The sequence below is a fragment of the Psittacula echo genome, assembly GCF_963264785.1.
Source record: "Psittacula echo genome assembly, chromosome: 7".
NCBI lineage: Eukaryota > Metazoa > Chordata > Aves > Psittaciformes > Psittacidae > Psittacula > Psittacula echo.
In genome coordinates, this window is record NC_137740.1 from 20434781 (window position 1) to 20452461 (window position 17681).

Consider the following 17681-nt stretch of genomic DNA (forward strand, 5'->3'; position numbering starts at 1 on the left):
TTTTGAAGAATTAATGTAGTGGGTTTGAATGCATTACCTAGACTGACAAAAAAGAGTTCTTAAAAGAGCGACTTGTGAGGGAAGTGGAACTAGGCTAGCTAGTGGGACACCAGTGCAGGTTATCAGACAGGTTTGTATTTAAGTCTGTCTGTTAAGGTTGCTTTTATGAAGTATGCCTCATATTGCTTCTGGCTGTCGTGGAAGGGTTGCTGGAACTTGCAGTGTGGAGTATGCAGCAGCCTAGGAGGAGCAGGGAGAGCTGCTGTGTCTCAGACATGAAATGGAAATGTTAGGCACAGAGGGGGAGCATGCTTCTTCCACTAGCTGTTCGTCTTCAGTGCATTCCACATTGACCTTTCTGCCTGGGAGGGGATGGGGTAGCTTTGCTGTGGCTTGTGACTGATAGGATGCCAGAACTCCATGGGCCATCCTGCCCTGTCTGCAAACAATCTGTCTTGGCTGCACATGTGTAGAGACTTCTATTAATGTTTTCCTAGGGGATCCAAGTCATACTGAAGTCATTCTCATCTCTTTAAAGTCTCATGTCAGAGTTTGAGTCTGGGAGCTGCTGCAAATGCTAGTCAGTGCAGTTAAGACCTCTGTCTAGCTGATCAGTTCTGAGGAGAGTCCACTTGCTTGTCTTATTTACACATCTGGTAAATGTCTTATTTGCATCTGGTCCTGAGGGTTGTGCATTCGTGGTTAGAGTGTGATGTCCCTTTGGACTCATTGAGCATCTCCAAAAAGTAAGGAAATCCTAGGAACCCCCAAACTGATGTGGGACAGCACCTTCAGCCTCTCTGCCTGGCTGACCTGGGGGTGACAGCAGCAAGTTCTGTCTTTGTGACGGGTTGCACACATTTTTGAGGAGGCAGACAAGGTGGGCTTCTCCAGATGCACCTTGTGGATTCTGGGGTTGTATCTTCCTGTACCACTACTTAGACAGCTACTAAAAGAGCATATGTTATCTTAAGAGATGTTCTGTACCTGTTTTGCTTTGTGATGGCTTTTTGACATGCACACATGCTCTCTTCTCCCTGTGTGCCCACGTTTCAGGTCGTCACTGTGAGAGTGTCATAGATGTGTGTCCCCGGAAGCCTTGTCAGAATGGAGGTACCTGTGCTGTTGCCAGCAATATGCCGGATGGGTTCATCTGCCAGTGTCCTCCGGTAAGCACCTGAAACTGTATTACCTGCCTCAGCTGTAGTTCTCTGGCTACAGTCTCATTAGTTTCACTGGTCCACTGTAGGTGAATGTTATCTTTTCTGTACTACTTGCAAAGCTGTCTCATTGGACACACTTTACTTACATCCTTTATCTGCTTAGCTGGGAAACCCAGGGCTTCCAGGTGCCCTAGGAGAGCGATGCTGCCTGTTGTTGCCCCCAGCTATCCTGCTGTTGAGGCATGACATCTGGCTTTTCTGTCTTAAACCGAGCATTGCACTGTGACAATTTATTTTGCTATCTTGTATTCTGTGTGCTTGCTTCAAGATGCCCATTGTTCATGGCTCTTGTAAGCCCATTTCAAAATGTATCGGAGCCTGGTAAGTTCTTGGTATAACCCTGAGGCTAGATCAGAAAATCATGGCTCCTTCAATGAGGCTAGAGGTTTTATGGAGGAGAAAGGGTTTGCCCTTTTCTTCTTGCCTCCAGCCCTCAGAGCGTTGAAGAATAAGTTGTGAGCTTGATTGTTTTGCCTTTTTTCCCCCTCCATAGGGTTATTCTGGAGCAAAATGTGAGTTCAGCAGCCACAGTACTTGTGGACAAGTGAAGTGCAAGAAGGGGGAGCAGTGCATCCAGACGTCTTCTGGTCCACGGTGCTATTGCCCCAAGCTATCTGTGGGAGAGGAGTGCCAGACAAACACGGGTTGTGCCAGTGCCCCCTGCCTGAATGGTGGAAGCTGCCACCCTCATTCTCAGCCTCCTTACTATTATTGTCAGTGCCCTGTTCACACCCAAGGCAGCCAGTGTGAACAGCCTGTAACTTTCAGCCCAGAGCCCCGAGAATGTTTGGATTCCCAGTGTGCGGAAAAAGCAAAAGATGGCTATTGTGATGAAGACTGCAACACTCATGCCTGCCAGTGGGATGGAGGCGACTGCTCGCTGACAATGGAAGATCCTTGGGCCAACTGCTCCTCTTCATTGCGCTGCTGGATGCTTTTCAATGGACAGTGTGATGAGTTCTGCAACACACCGGAGTGCCTGTTTGACAACTTTGAGTGTCAGCAAAATAGCAAAACATGCAAGTAAGGCTTCATCCTGAGAGCAGGTCCTCTGTGTCACTAACATATCTCCTGCTTGTGCTTTCAATAATTGGTACACTTTGTGCCTGCTGCTCCCATCTCTTCCATTGTTTCTGTTGGTGGTCCTTGCTCTTGGCTGAAAGTTTGGCATCAGGGAGTTTCTGTTGCTTCATGTACTTTTTGTCTATTTTTGGAAAGAAGTTCTGGAATTTGTATGCAATGAACTAAGTTGGTATCCTGAGCATTGGTGGTGCTTGATGGAAATGCTCTTCTTGCTTTGGAAATGTAAATAGGAGGCATTTTACCTTGTACTGGATTTTAATAGTACTGCCTCCTATCCTGAATTTCACTCCCTACCAGCAATACCTCTGGTTTTATCCCAGCTATATTTGCTACCTCTGAATGTGCTTTCTAGCTTATTTGTTGTGGCACTTCTTTCTCTTCAGCTGTGATAAATGTTACAGCTTTGCTGTGGTGATTCTCCCTTGGTGAGGCAAGAAGTGTTATAGCTTTATCTTAGTGAACAGAATAAGCAGTTCTCTTGCACTGATACCAGAATTGAACCACCTGTTTTTGAGGTGTCCTGTGCTTCCTAATTCCACCCTGCCAAATTGCAGGCTTATCCTGGGGTTGTATTTCTTATCCATCTATCCTGAATGTTATTTTACCTCAAATGGTTATGAAGAATGTAACGCTTTGTCCCCTAGACTGCAGGTACACTGTACAGAATGTGTATGTCCTATATGCTGCCTGTAACCATTTCACTGTTCTAGGTATGACAAGTATTGTGCAGATCACTATGCAGATGGCCGCTGTGACCAGGGCTGTAATAGTGAAGAGTGTGGCTGGGACGGTCTGGACTGTGCTGGTGACAAAGCTGAGAAGCTGGCTGAAGGGACTCTGATTATTGTGGTCTTGATGCCTCCTGACGAGCTGCTGGGTGATGTTCGCAGTTTCTTGCGCACTTTGGGAACTCTCCTGCACACCAATCTGAGAATCAAGCTGGATTCCCAGGGAAATCCCATGGTATTCCCATACTATGGGGAGAAATCTGCAGCACGGAGTCGGCGATCACTTGTGATCATTCGTAGGCACAGAGAACTAGAGCAAGAGGTCATTGGGTGAGTGGATGCCTTTGTGTTCCTCTAGCCTTGTTATGCTGGTAGCTCTTGCTTTTAGGCGTCTGGGCCATTCTGGACCTTCTGGGGCTGTGGTCTGTTTTTGTTGTTTTGTTTTTTGTTTTTTTAATGGAGACAAATTCAGTTCTGGGGTGGAAAGATTAACTTAAAAGCCTGCAGTTTAACCTAAGGCATTTGCAAAGGCGTTGCTGACTTCTGTGACCTCTTACTGTGTCTCTGCAGCACCAGGGTGTTTCTGGAGATTGATAACCGTCAGTGTGCAGAGGATTCAGAGCAATGCTTTCAGAACACAGAAGCTGCTGCAGCTCTCTTAGCTGCTCAGGCTATCAAGGGCATGTTGCCATATCCTTTTGTGTCTGTCCAAAGTAAGTAATTGCAGAGGGAAAATTGCTTGTGGAGGAAGGAAGTCGTCAAACCTGGGCTTGCAGAATTCATGCTCAGGTTATTGGTCATAATCTTAGTATGTCTCACTGTTCAGTAAGGTTTCTGGAAGCTAACTTGTTTTCCTTAGTTATAGAAATGTACGTGTGCAATATGTTTATTCTGCTCTGAGTGGACATCTGGTTAGTAAGGCAAGGCATTTAAGTTTGGAGCCTAGTCATAGTTCACCTGTAGAAACATTAATCTCTTTATGTGCTGTGGCAGTGTGCACACACTTCACTGATCTTGTCTCCACTAAAACCCATTCATGTGCTGTTAAGTCTTGCATGTATATTTATGTAGATCAGCTCTCTGTACACTGATTGAGGGTGGCCTGTCTTCAGCCAGCAAGACTCTTGTGGAAGCAGAAAGATCTTCAGTTCAGCAGTCATGTACTCTAAAAAATATTTTGAGAAGACAGTGTATATTCTTACAAGAGTTGCAGCAAAGCCTAAAATTCCTCAAGCCTTTGCTCTAAATGCATCACAGTATAGAGACATTATACTCTCTGTGGGGAAGAGATAGTGAGTGAGATAAATAAGTATGTAGATTGTTGTCTCCACCTTGTTAATCTCATTGTGTTTTAACTGGAATTTTTAGGTGAACCCTTGTTACCACCGAAGACCCAGTTGCTTTATCTACTTGCTGTGGCAGCTTTGATCATCCTCTTAATCCTTCTCTTGGGTGTGATGATGGCAAAGCGTAAGCGCAAACATGGTTCACTGTGGCTCCCAGAGGGCTTTATTCTGCGCAGAGATCCTAGTAATCATAAGCGCAGAGAGCCAGTTGGGGAAGATGCTGTTGGACTCAAGTAAGTTTGTATTTAGGCCACTGATAGTTTGTTTATTAGTGTATTAGAGGATTTTGAATGTGGTGTATACATCTTCCATTAAAAGCACTTACCTCCTTTTAAGGTAGAATTTCTTAGGTTTTTTCCCTAAATTTTAATACATCTGTTTTGGACAGAAGAACTTTAATCTATAAAATGCTAGTAAGAAATCTGATCTCCTGGTAATGTTTGGGGTTCTGACACTGTTTACTTCAGCAGTTGGGTACTGTTTGCCTATTTCCTCCTGGAATAGGTGAGACATTCTTAGGCTGATAGGTGACAATGAACTTTTACTATGTGTAGCCCATTAAAGACATGATTCAGAAATAATTGAAAGCTTCAAAAGAAGGAATATATGCACTTTTGGTTTTCCACTGAATTAACCCAAGTTTGCAGTTCTAAATGCATTTAATGCCATTGTTATCTGCCTGAGATTCCTGATTTCTTAGCACCTCTGTTTGCAAGCTACCAAACTTGCAAGCATCCCATCCTTGGTCTCTGCAGGCCAGTGTAAGTATCAGTAGTAGCATCTGCTCTGTCTACAAAGTGATGTGTTCTCCTTGTTTGTTAGAAATCTGTCAGTCCAGATACCAGAGGGTAACCTGGCAGATTCTGGACCAACTGAACACTGGGCAGGTGATGGTGGACCTCAGCCAAAGAGAGCAAAGGTAAGGAGCTCAACGACTTGAATATTGCCTGAAACTGCTGGTGAGGAAAACAGCTGCATTAAGTTGCAGAATATGCTCCTTGCTCAAAACCTTTCTTTGCTCAAGGAATTGTAATGTGTAACTAATGATATCTGAGGAGCAAATCCTCAGGTTAACACTGCCAGCACAGGCCAGTAAAGAAAGCAGGTAACTTCTGTTCCAGTGTCCTCTCCCTGTCCAGCCCCTCCTGCATTGAAAGGGAACATTAACAGTGGTGTAATGCCTTGCAGTTCAGGCCTCATAATGTATGGTGGGAGTGTAAAAGTTGGGAATGCCAAGCAGAGGAAAATGGAAACCATCATTAGCTTAAAACAACAAGAATCACAAAAAAAAAAAAACAAAACACCAAAACAAAAAAAAAACCAAAAACCCAACAAACCAACAAACAAACAAAACCCCAAAGAAACCCAAAACAAAACCACCAAAAAAAATCCCAACTGAACTAAGAAAACCCTAAGAACGTGCAGTGTCTTTGGCCTCCTAATGAGCGTTCTGAAGTAACTTTATTTCCTGTGTTCAGGCTGAGGATCAAGCCTTGCTCCCAGAAGGTGATGAGCAGATAGATCAGCGCCAGTGGACACAGCAGCACTTGGAGGCAGCAGATGTCTGTGGGAGCACATCACTAGCCCTTACACCACCTCAAGCAGATCAAGAAGTGGATGTTCTGGATGTCAATGTCAGAGGACCAGGTCAGTACTCTGAATGCCCATGTGTTCTGCCAGCTTGCCCCTGACCTTCCCTGTCTCCAGCGGCTGGGACTGCTAACATTTAAAAAGTATGTGAAGTATACAGGAACATCAGCAGAAATTCTATGGCACTTAAGGAAAGCTCATGTGTGTTCCAAAAAAGAAAGCTGGAGAGATTGGGTCATGGTCTGTACCACATGGAATATCATGTAACCAGGAAAAAAAGAGTTCACTTAGGAAGCACCTGCAGGAAGTACCGCTATAGGATCTCCTTTATAACAATGCGTGCCTAAAACATATTGTCAGAATGCTATTGTGGCAGAAATTTGGAATGCATAGTTGTGCCAGAAATAACACCCAGCTTCTCCAACTGGATCACTGCAAAGATTTGTGCCAGTCTGCTAAGGACCAGGTTAGCAGGGTTTATACCCGAGGTGTCTGGTTTTTGTGGTGGAAGCAAGATGGCCTTTTCCTGAATAAGATGACTTATGGCAGACAGTATACCCTGATTTGAAGTGCATGAGACATCTGTGCTGGAACAGAGCAGCAATACAGCAAGATTGTTAATGACTTTTTAAATTCACTCACTTATATCTTCAGCTTACAGTGATCAGCTTATTGAATTCGTAGCACAACTGTGAACTTTGAAGGAGATTTCTTTAACATGCACACATGCACACAGTCTCATCAGTCTCAAATGACTAGATGCAGTAAGAATGCTCTGCTGCTTTTTGTAAGTGTAGCACTAAGGCTGTATAACCTGATAGGGGACTGGGTCATCTGGTAATAAACAATTCGTGTGTTCTAGAAGAGAGAGGGTTGACCAACAACGTTACCCTGGTCAGACCAGCTGCAAGCATGGGTCTTACGGGGAGAGGTGATTCTGATTATATTGCTGTAATGGCTTTTTATTGGATTCTGTGGGAATATTTCCATGCAATTTAATGATGACTGGACCCGTTCTCTCAGTTCCCTTCCATTGTCTTTTCTGCTCATTGACCCATTAGGTCTCCTAAATGCAAAGCACAGGGAAGGAGGGAATTCTGTGTAACAAGTGTGAGAACATAAACCACTGGTTTCTGCCCAATTTAATCTTTCCTTTATTTCCTCCATTGGAGCTTCTAGTTGTGTGGTGAGGTGAAAGCTTTCCAAGTGCAGGCAATGACGTTCTTAAGACTTCAGACTGCTTATTTTCACATTCACCCAAAGCTTTGTCCAACAGTAGCAATGGAATAATACTGATCTGTGAATTGCTTTCCTGCCATTCAGATGCAACTGTGGAGCTTGCAGCAAGCTGCTGTAAGTGATCCCCCTCTGTAGCATCAGAAGCAAGCAGCTGAGTTACTGTCAGGGGAAGAAATCATTCAAAAAGTCTGAGAAGTGCTGGAGTAATGTGTTAGTAAGGAAGGCTAGGATTCCTCACAGTTAATGTAGCTATTCATCTGCCCTGGCCGCCTGCCTCTTCCTTTGTAGGCAGAGATAATAAGTAGGTGCTTCTGAGAGGCAGTTCATCTGTGTCTGGAGCAGAAGTCTCCTGAAGACTAAATGGCTCACACTCCAGTAATGCTTTGCTGCCTTTAATTACAAAGGGTGCTGAGGGTGACTGATTTGGGTGCAGGTGTCTGGGCTGGAGCCATCTGAAGCTGGTGAGCTAGATCCTGTCCACAGGTGCAGGTGGCAGGTAGAACAGTAGAGGTATTTTCTAGAGAGAGGAGGGGCAAGTTGAAATGCCTCAGTGTACCAAGGGATTGTTCCCTCTCTTAATCCATCACCTTCTGCAGTCGCTTGAATTTCAAGGAATCCAAGATGTCCTGTCTCCTATGGAAGTATTGCCTAGAGACTTTGTCAGTGGGTTCTTTGCATCCCAGCTTTCAGTATATTGTATGCTTGTATGAGTCCTTCACTTATATCTATATGGTGAACAACTGGCTTTACCATATGGCTCTGCATTTTACATGTACTTGGGGACTGTCGTCTTGAAAGATAGCAAACAGAAGAGTCTTTATAAAATGCTCCTGTCACCTTTGTCTCCCCATGCTGTTCTTTCTCTATGTTGCCCAGAGTGGTGAGGACATTCTTTTCACTGGAGTTATTGTATGTGTGTAACCAGGGTAATGCAATTATGGGCATAACTGGTAACACCACCTATAATTAAAACTGATGAACTGTCCCTATTATATGCCCCTCTTTTCAGTTACTAAAACTTCAGTTCAGACTGTAATTTTCCATGCTGTGTGTCTGCCTCTAGCTGGATCCGTTTGGGTTCTTTTCCAGCTATTTCAGAGAACAAGCTGGAAGGAGGAAAAAAGACATTGTATCCATAGTTTTGTTTCCTAGTAGTCCATCAAGCACTTAATTGTGGCGGTCTAGCTGAATGTGCTTTCTGCTAGATTCATAAAGCTACCCATGTGTGGCCAGCTTACAAAGCTCTGAAAAGAGCCGCATGCACCTGAGAGACTTTTTTGGAGGGTTACAGCTAATTTTTCCAAGATTTAATGCATACTATAGCTGTGTCCCTATAGAGCAGCTGAGCATGATCATCGAGGACAACTGCAGTGATTGAGCAAGCAAGACCTTTCCTGTGAGTGGTTTTTCCAGGACTATAGTGCTGGGGAAAAGGAAAGTTCTTTTCTGTGCTCCATCTCTCTGCTCTTTGTGTAAGGGCAGTATGGAGGAGACCACAACCTGACTTGAATACTGAGAAGTATTCATCTGGGACAAGGAAGCAGAGCCAGCAGTGGGAGGGAGAAGCACAAAAGGAAGTATAGCCTTGGACAACAGGCAAGAGGGTCTATAGACACGACTGGATCTTGGAACTGAACCCAGGCCCATACGTCAACACTTCACTGCCGTCCAACAAACTCTGAGAAAGCAGCTCGGTGAAAGCCTGTGTGTCCTGGGATTTTAAGCCACTAGGAGGAGCGGGCATTCTGCGGCTGACAGCCTGGCTGCCAGTAGATCTGGAGGCCACAGCCCTGCGCTCTGCCGCTGCTCGACACTGTTCCCTGTGGCAGAACGGTAGATTGCTAGAAAGTTTTGGTACTGCTATAAAGGAGAGATCAAGGAACGCTAGATGGTCAGAAGTTGGGAAATGGAAGCAGGGCTCATGCACTTCATGCAGTGCAAATAGTGCACGGTAGACTGAGAGGTGTGCAGGCAGGGAAGCTGTTGTCTGTAGGGTCTAGAGAGGTCCCCTGCTTGTCCATGGAATAAATCAGGCAGTTGCTGAAAGATTGTCTTCAGTTTCTGTTAGCAGGCCACACTGGAGAAGCAAAATTTGTGTTCACCTTTGCAGAGCTCCAGTGGGGCACTTAGCACAGAGTGATTCACTCTTGCTGCCGTCTTAGTCCGTCTTATTTTCTATGTGGCTGTAATGTGTGTGGAGTAAAGCAGTAAAATCGGTAAATAAGCATTCGCATCTACAGTTGAAGTCTTTGGTTTTGAGTAGTGAATATCTTGTAACGTTTAAAGTCTGCTGAAACTGAAGCACCTCAATGCTTGTGTATGTGTAGGATGCTACTTCATCTTCAGGGTCCTTCTTGTGAAGACCTTGGTGTGTAATAGGTATGAAGGCTTTTGTCTGCATTTAACTTCAGATTAATACCTGCAAAATGCCACCAGTAATCAGTGGCTAGTTGTCCAATAATTTTTTTATGTCAGTTGTTTGTTTTCCTTAGGTATGTGATTAGAATATCTGTGTGAATAGTTATACTTAATAATCTGAACTCTCTGAATGTTTATAGCCCTTGCTTCTCTCTAGGAATTTAGGTAGCCTCTATGTTTTGAGGAAGTTTTCCACCTGAGCAGCAAATTTTTTTTGTTTTATAGCTATCTTACTTATTTGAGAAGTATCTGAGTTCTCTTTGGGTGAGGTAGGTATTAAAGTCCTGCTTGGAAAGAAAACAACTCACTAACTCTGTTGGGCTTTACAATAAGAGAAAAGGTCTGGGTTAAAGTGACTGGAGAGATTGTCTGTAGCTGTAGGTGCTCAAGGGGAGGGGAATGTGAGAGGGTTTCCTTTCCTTTGCTGTCACCAGTTTACTATGATATCTCTTCTGTTGCAGATGGATGTACTCCACTTATGTTGGCATCTCTGCGTGTGGGCAGCTCCGATATCAGTGAGGAAGATGAGGATGCAGAAGATTCCTCAGCGAATATAATAACAGATTTGATCTACCAGGGTGCCAACCTGCAGGCCCAGACAGACCGCACTGGGGAGATGGCGCTGCACTTAGCAGCCCGTTACTCAAGAGCAGATGCTGCAAAACGTTTGCTGGATGCTGGTGCGGATGCTAATGCCCGGGACAACATGGGACGGACTCCCCTGCATGCAGCTGTAGCTGCTGATGCCCAGGGTGTCTTCCAGGTACAGCAACTAAAGAACTCACTTAGGAGTAGCTGTGCTCTGTAATTATATGGACCAGCTCAAGCTGCACTCTGTTCACTCACAGCCTTGCTTCATGCCTTCCACAGTGTGATGGCAAGGTGAAACTATTTTGCATCCAGTTTCTTCAGGTATTCATAGCTTGAAGAGCTCAGCATGTGTGAATCATCTGGCGTGTATTTGTTTGGTCTGTTTGCCTCTGTAATCTGTTATCTGTGTCCTTACATTTCAGTGCTCAGGCTGCTTTCTCATTATAAAGTTTCTCTTGAGTTTCTGCTAAATCCTTAGTTTTGGTCTGTAGTGGTATTGAAAAAACTCTGTCTTCCCTGTTGTCCAGATACTGATCCGTAACAGAGTGACGGACTTGGATGCTCGAATGAATGATGGAACGACCCCGTTAATTCTGGCTGCACGTCTGGCTGTGGAAGGAATGGTGGCTGAGCTAATTAATTGCCAGGCAGATGTGAATGCCGTAGATGACCACGGTAATGTGAACACGACATACTGGGCTGGGCAAATATTTGTTATGGTGTGAGTAAGGAGGGATGGGCTTCCGCTCTCCCACGGTGTGGGCTGCTCATAAATTCCATGGCTAAATCATATACTGGGCTCTCTGGTGGAAGTTTTCCCAGCAATAATAGACTGCAGGCTGCTGCACGGGAGCTTGTTTATGCAGTCCTGGAAAAGAAGCAGAAATATGGGGTTGGATATGGTGGGATTTTCTGGACTGCAGACATGACTCTCTGGACAGGTTATTTTAAAAATAAAAATAAAACAAAAATCCCAAAGCAAGTGCTGGAAGTCCCATTGCATCTTGGTAACATAGGGGTATGTCACAGCATGGTGCTTTCCAAAGTGGAAACATAACTCCAGGACATGTTCATGTGTTGTGAGCTGCACTGCAGTTGCTTTCTTCCCTCAGCATGCTCTGTCCATCTTGGTGCTTTAGAAGATAGCTCCTTAGTTTGTTACTGAAGTTGTTGGATTTCCCTGCAGGTAAATCTGCTCTTCACTGGGCTGCTGCTGTCAACAATGTGGAAGCAACACTAGTACTGCTGAAAAATGGAGCCAACAGAGACATGCAGGATAACAAGGTACAATTTGGGTGTGCTCAGCAGAGCTGTGCTTCCTGACTCAAAGCATGCTTTTGCTCTTGGTAGTGAACTTTCTAGTGGAATAGTTTAGCCTCTGTGCTCCACTGCCATGTACAAAATCTTCTGCTGTAATACACCTTTTTTAATGGGCATCTCTCAGGGTAGGTTGGTGGTTCTAGGAGACAATTAATGTGACACTGCATTAAACAGTGCTTCCAGGTGTTGCTGCACCATTGAGGGGTTGTTAGTTGTAAGACAGTTACCCCACAATGAAGCCGCTAAAATACCTATTCTCTGTGTTTCCAGGAGGAGACACCGCTCTTCCTTGCTGCACGGGAAGGCAGTTTTGAAGCAGCAAAAATCTTGCTGGACCATTTTGCCAATCGAGATATCACGGACCACATGGACCGCCTGCCTCGAGACGTGGCCCAGGACCGGATGCACCACGACATCGTGCAGCTTCTCAATGAGTACAATGTGGCGCACAGCCCCACTGGGCACCCAGGTGCCATGCTGAACTCTGCTCTCTCCCCAGTCATCTGTGGCCCAAATAGGTCCTTCCTCAACCTGAAGCACACTTCATTAAGCAAGAAGTCACGAAAACTGAATGCCAAAGGCATCATGCCCACAAACCTCACCAAAGATGCAAAGAGGAGAAGGAAGAAGTCCCTCAGTGAGGGCAAAGGGCAGTTTTCTGAGAGCTCAGTGACCCTGTCGCCAGTTGATTCCCTAGAATCACCCCATGCTTTTGCATCTGAACCAACATCGTCGCCTGTGATGCCGTCGCCAGGGGTGTTACACTCATCACCCAGCTCACTGCTGACCGCTCCATCTGTGCAGGCTGCACACACAATGTCCTTCTCCAACCTCCATGAGATGCAGCCCTTAGGTCGTGGATCCAGCACAGTGCTCCCGTCTGTCAGCCAGCTGCTTTCACAGCACAGAACCACCCCTCCTAACAGTGGGCTCGGCAGGCTCCGGCCAGCCAACGTTTCTGCCGAGTGGATGAACCGAATGGAGGTAAATGAGTCCCAGTACAACGAGATGTTTGGCATGGTGCCGCAGGTGATGCATTCACACCCCACTGTTTCTCAGCAGAGCGGTTTAGTGCAAGCAGATACAAAGCACATGGGAGTGTCCAGGGAGTCTCTGCCCCCTATCATGACTTTCCAGCTGGTTCCCAAGGGTGGCATAAACCAGCAAGCACTGCCACAGCAGTCCCAGTCAAACTGCGCTCAGAACATGGCTGGTCCTCTTAGCTCCATGTACCAGATACCAGATTTAGCTCAGCTGCCCAGTGCCTCATTCTCCATGGCTGCCATCCCTCAGCAGGACGGGCAGGTGGCTCAGACAGTCCTCCCAGCCTACCACCAGTTCCAGAGCTCGATGGGGAAGTACCCCACACCGCCCTCACAGCACAGCTGCTACTCCTCGGCCACAGAACGGACTCCTAGCCACAACCGGCACTTACAAGGGGAACACCCGTACCTGACTCCGTCACCTGAATCTCCAGACCAGTGGTCCAGCTCCTCCCCACACTCTGCCTCTGACTGGTCTGATGTGGCAACCAGTCCCAGTAACAACCAGCGCGGGCCGGCCGCCACTCACATGACAGAGCAGCAGCGGAACAACATGCAGGTGTATGCCTGAAGGCTGGCCAAGGTGAAGCCCGATCAAAAAGTGGACTCCAGAACTCATGAAGGTCTTCCAGGATGAAAATGAAGAACCATTTTAGTATCCAAGAGTCTTAATGAGCCTAGGCTGTTCTTTCCTTGGAGGGACTGTGGTCACTGTAGGCGTTGTATGCTTTTATGCTAAACAGAGAACTGTAGAAGCTGGTAATGGAGAAGACCAACTGGGTCACTTCTAACCAACTCCCATGCACCTTGGATGTGATTGCTGTCTGCACTGGATTCTCCAGCCTGCTTTTAAATATGTTCCACCGTGTCTCTGGGGAGACAGCTCTTCAGCTTAATGCATCTCGTGGTCACTTCTCCAGAAATTTAGCCAAAACCAGCTGCGTATCCTTATTTTGTTATTACTTCTGTTACCCAAGTAACCTCTCTCTGAAGCACCTTCTACTAGTTCTCCTCGAGTTCAAGTTGCCTTGTCTTGACACAGCTCAGAGCTGCACCCACATTCCTAGACTCCTCCTTCCCTCGGCTGCCCTTGCTCAGCAAGCGAGCCGAACTTCCCAAGACACCTGCAGGTCAAGTGACACTTTCTGTCACACAGCTTCACCCTGCCCTCTTCCAGAGTCTTTGCCTTATACAGACCCACTAACACCCCTTAGTGTTCTCACTGCCTTGCCCCCCAGGTATTATGAGATTATATATACATTTAGTCTTCTCTTAGGTCTTTTTGTTGGTTGTATTTTTTTTACCCTGCTCCCCAGAACGCTGGTCTGACCTGGTCTTCCCCCCGTGGTGGCCTGTAGGCGCATCTCTCCTGTGTTGTATGTCTTCCCTGAGACACACCTGACCGTTTTGGCACACTACCCTCCCTGCATCCCTGTCCTTCCAGGTGTGTCCACGACTGCATTCACGGGCTCCCATGCTGGAAGAGACGCCCTGCAATCCATACAAGCCTTTTGGGAAACTCTTGATACGAGCATGAGCGTTTCAAAATCTTGTAACACAAGCTCCCAGCATTCTTGCACAGTACTCCCCGCCCCTTCATCCAAGGGTGGCTGTGTCCTGTCCTCCAGGTGCCATATGCTGCCTTGTCACGGTATTATCAAGAAATGTCAAGGATGTTGTTACATGTTTGCAGTGTGTCTCCTCCTGCATCAGGAACCGTGTCCAGCCCTTTGAAAAGTGTCTCTTCCACTCCAGCCTTGGGACGGGGCTGCTTTTTCTTCCCCTCTCATCAAGGAAGCTGCAGCACTGACTCCAGAGCAGGCTTCCAGCAGGAGCAGCATGCCATAAGCCAGGAGCTGACCTTAAGCAGCAGGCAAAATAGCTCAGAAACCGTTGCCTGATGCAATTCAGTTAACAGGTTTGGGGCTGTCCTCTGCTCTCAGCTTCAGCCCATATCAAGGTTTCCCAACCGAGATGCCCCATGTGCTCTGTGGGGCGGTAGTGCCATTTGTACTGCAGCTTCCCTGAGATTTTTGGAGTTACGGAAGCCAGCTGTCGCTGACCTTAGAAAAACAGCCGCTCCTTCTGCTTTGTCTGCAAGAGTAATGTTTCCCTGAAGGGCTCTGAACTAGTCAGCAGCTGAAGTGAACGTTTCTGGGGTTGGTTTGCTCCTACCTCTTCAGGGGAACCCTGCAGACACATGTTCCAAAGAGATCGGGGCTGTCGGCTGCCGCCAAAGGACAGAGAAGGCCGCTCCCCACCGAGCAGCGGCCCTTCAGCATCCTACCGTGTACAGTATTTCCTTAGATGCTTCTTTCCACTCTAATCAAGGGCAAAAGCTTTCTCTTTTGATTCAACTCAATGGTACATGAAGGCAGGGCCTCAGGAGGAGCTGGTTCCCGGGGCCGTCATTTTGGGCTGAAGTTTTTAACTCTGAAGTTACTGCTTTTTACAATGCACACAGCATTCCCTGGCACGCTTGCTGCAGTGCATCCTGTGAAGTTTAGCTGCAACTGACTCAGATCTCCAGGCAGGAGCCTGCGAGCTCCCGGAGTTCTGTCCAGGTACATGTTTCACTGCGAATAATGAAGTGTTGCTACACCGATGCTAAAGAAACAAAGGGCTTTTCCTTGTTAGCCCCAAATAACCAAGTGCCTTTTTAAATATGTGGCTACCTTTTACCAGATGAGTGCTTTCTGTGGAATGAAGCCGGCTTCATGCCTGGCGTGTTAATATGATGGCCCTCTGCCTTTCTTTTTTTTTAACTACTTGTAAAGATAATATCTCCTTAAGGTGGTATTTTATCTCATAAGTTGTAGAGTAACCATTCACACAGCAGCATTTTCCTATATTAATAATGGAAAATATTTGCTTATTTTTACATTTTTTATAAAAGTCTTTTATGAAAATAGTTGCTGCAAAATGTATAAGCAATTTTTATCCCCAGAATAAAGAGTATGTGCCCAGTGTCTGTGTGCTGCTGTTTTCATTTGTCTTCCCAGCTCTTGTGGCACAGCCGCTGGATTATGAGTGAATCTTCAGTGTCTGATGGCTGTTCAGACCCCTGACAAGCGAAGGCTTATGTGGGCCTGTGCAGTTCATGTCAGGAGAGAGCTTTTTGGCCTCAGGGGTGCTCTGTGCTGTGGCTCTGCACCATATGAGCCCCAACACTTAGCTCCATCCAAGGGAGCTGTGCCTGGGAGCTGAAAACAGCCTAGCTGGGCTGTAGCTGGAGGATGCTGGGACTTGGTTAGCTGAGAAGGGGCAGCAACCAGCAGCCAAGCTGCTGGGCTTACTGGGAAGGATGGCGAAGGACTGGACTGGGGCATTTTTGGGATGCTTTGAGTAAGAGCTCTCACTTGGCTGGGAGTCTGGGAGCTGGAGAAGGGCTGGGGCTTTTGTGTGGCTTTTAGAAAGGTGGTGAGCAAGCGTGGGTCAGGTGGTGATTAGTGGAGCCATGGGTTTGCTCCTTTCAGGTCCTGCTTGCTTCCTGGAACTGTTCAGTGTTCTTCTAGCTGGTAGCAGGACCAAGGCTGCCTCCCTGGCTTTGGCTTGAAAGCTGGTGTATGAAGATGTGCAATTCCCAGCCTCTGAAATGGGGAATCACGGCTCCTGCGTGCCATTTTCAGAACTGAAGTTTGACTTCAACAGTAGGGGAGCAAGCTGACAATGGCTGCCGCCTTGTATTTTGAGCAGGGAGGTGCCACTGAAGCCCTGGGCTCCACTAGTGCTCACCTGGCCAGTTTCCAGCTCTCGCTGTGGACTGGGATGGAGCCAGTAGCTGCATTACGATGCCTAGCAGGCATAAAGCTGCTGGGGGCATTTTAAGGGTTTAATATTCAAACAATGCTGCTCCTTTATCTTCCAGCAGAGCCAGCCTGGCAAGTACAAACCTCTGGGAGGCTTTCATCCAGGTTTTTGCACAGGTTGCGCATTTGTGCCAAAGTTTAGTGAGCTCTGCTGTGTCTCTGGCACAGCTACAGTGAGTTTGATGATGCTCAGGTTGAGACTTGTAGCTGTGTCTCCTCATGGATGGTGCATGCCTCTTCCCCCACCCAGGATAACAAGGGGCTTGTGAAAACTTGTGTGTTGCATCCAAATAAGCCTAGTTGAACCAGCCAAACAGGGAGCTGGGGCATCCCTTACCTAACTGAGGAGTGATGGAGTAGCTTCAGGCTCCTTTGGGGAACATTTTCATGGTTTTCCACAAAACAAGGGTGAATCCTGTCTTCTGGGGGTTGCTGTGTTTGAAGGGTTTCCCCATTAGAGCAGCTGGTCTCCTCTCTAAGGAGAAAATGTAGCAGGCAGCAGCTGTGTTTGGACACAAGAAGGCTTTTACCCCTTTGATGCTGGAGGGTGCCTAGCAAGCTGGCTGAGCCTTGAGTGGCCTTGGGAAGCAGCAGCAGCTGTAGCCTGGCTGTGTGGGTGAAGGCGATGGGTCTGATACTCCTCCCACCGCAGGGCAAAACCCAAACCTGCCACTGCACGCTGGTGTGGAGCTGCTCCCTGTGGGTGTAGCAGTACTTGCTGCCTTTGTGTTTCAGTAAATACTGCCACAAAGGAGCCATGTGAGATCCGCGGGGGACATGGCTTGAGCCAGGCAGGCAGCAGAAACAGCTTCAGCCTGCTGCAAGCCCTCCATATTGGGGAAAGGTGGGCTCAGCTCTGGGGATGGATCCTCTGTGGGTAGCTGCCTCCTGGGTGGCTCCCAGTGGCCTTCTCTAAGGGTCTTGGGGAAGGGCTGAAGGAAGGAGAGACAGGCACTGGCCATAGCTGGCAGCAGCAGGGCACTGGGCAGCTTTGCACCCTCTGGACAGGCAGCGTGAGGAGCTCTCGAAGTTGCTTTGCTATATTAGCCAGCAAAGCAGTGCTGCAGAGCAGCATGGTCAAAGCAGCAGGGTAGATGAGCTTCAGTCTCCTCCCACCAGTGCAAGAGGACAGCCTGGGGTGAGGAGCAGGGACAGTGACAGAGAAGGCTGTGCCTGACCTTGCTGAAGAGCTCTGCCTGCTGGGGCCAGGGCAGCCCCTCTGTGCTGTTCTGCGCCAGCAGCAGCCTCCACAGGGCCAGGCTGCAGGTACCTGTGGGGCGGGGGTGGTGGG

At 47.2% G+C, this 17681-nt stretch overlaps 1 protein-coding gene across 1 annotated transcript in view; it reads left to right on the plus strand.

Annotated features, from left to right (window-relative positions):
• NOTCH2 (notch receptor 2) overlaps nucleotides 1-13810 on the plus strand; it is a gene marked incomplete at its 5' end in the record, with an annotated part of 83565 nt that extends 69755 nt beyond the window's left edge. Inside the window, 11 exons of the mRNA XM_080624167.1 lie at nucleotides 1057-1169; nucleotides 1717-2246; nucleotides 3017-3364; nucleotides 3605-3747; nucleotides 4403-4613; nucleotides 5203-5299; nucleotides 5859-6027; nucleotides 10089-10390; nucleotides 10746-10893; nucleotides 11405-11502; nucleotides 11809-13810. Coding sequence (XP_080480293.1) covers nucleotides 1057-1169; nucleotides 1717-2246; nucleotides 3017-3364; nucleotides 3605-3747; nucleotides 4403-4613; nucleotides 5203-5299; nucleotides 5859-6027; nucleotides 10089-10390; nucleotides 10746-10893; nucleotides 11405-11502; nucleotides 11809-13152 — 3503 coding nt within the window. The 3' untranslated portion in view covers nucleotides 13153-13810. The remainder of the gene's footprint in view (nucleotides 1-1056; nucleotides 1170-1716; nucleotides 2247-3016; nucleotides 3365-3604; nucleotides 3748-4402; nucleotides 4614-5202; nucleotides 5300-5858; nucleotides 6028-10088; nucleotides 10391-10745; nucleotides 10894-11404; nucleotides 11503-11808) is intronic.
• Nucleotides 13811-17681: the final 3871 nt, after the last annotated feature.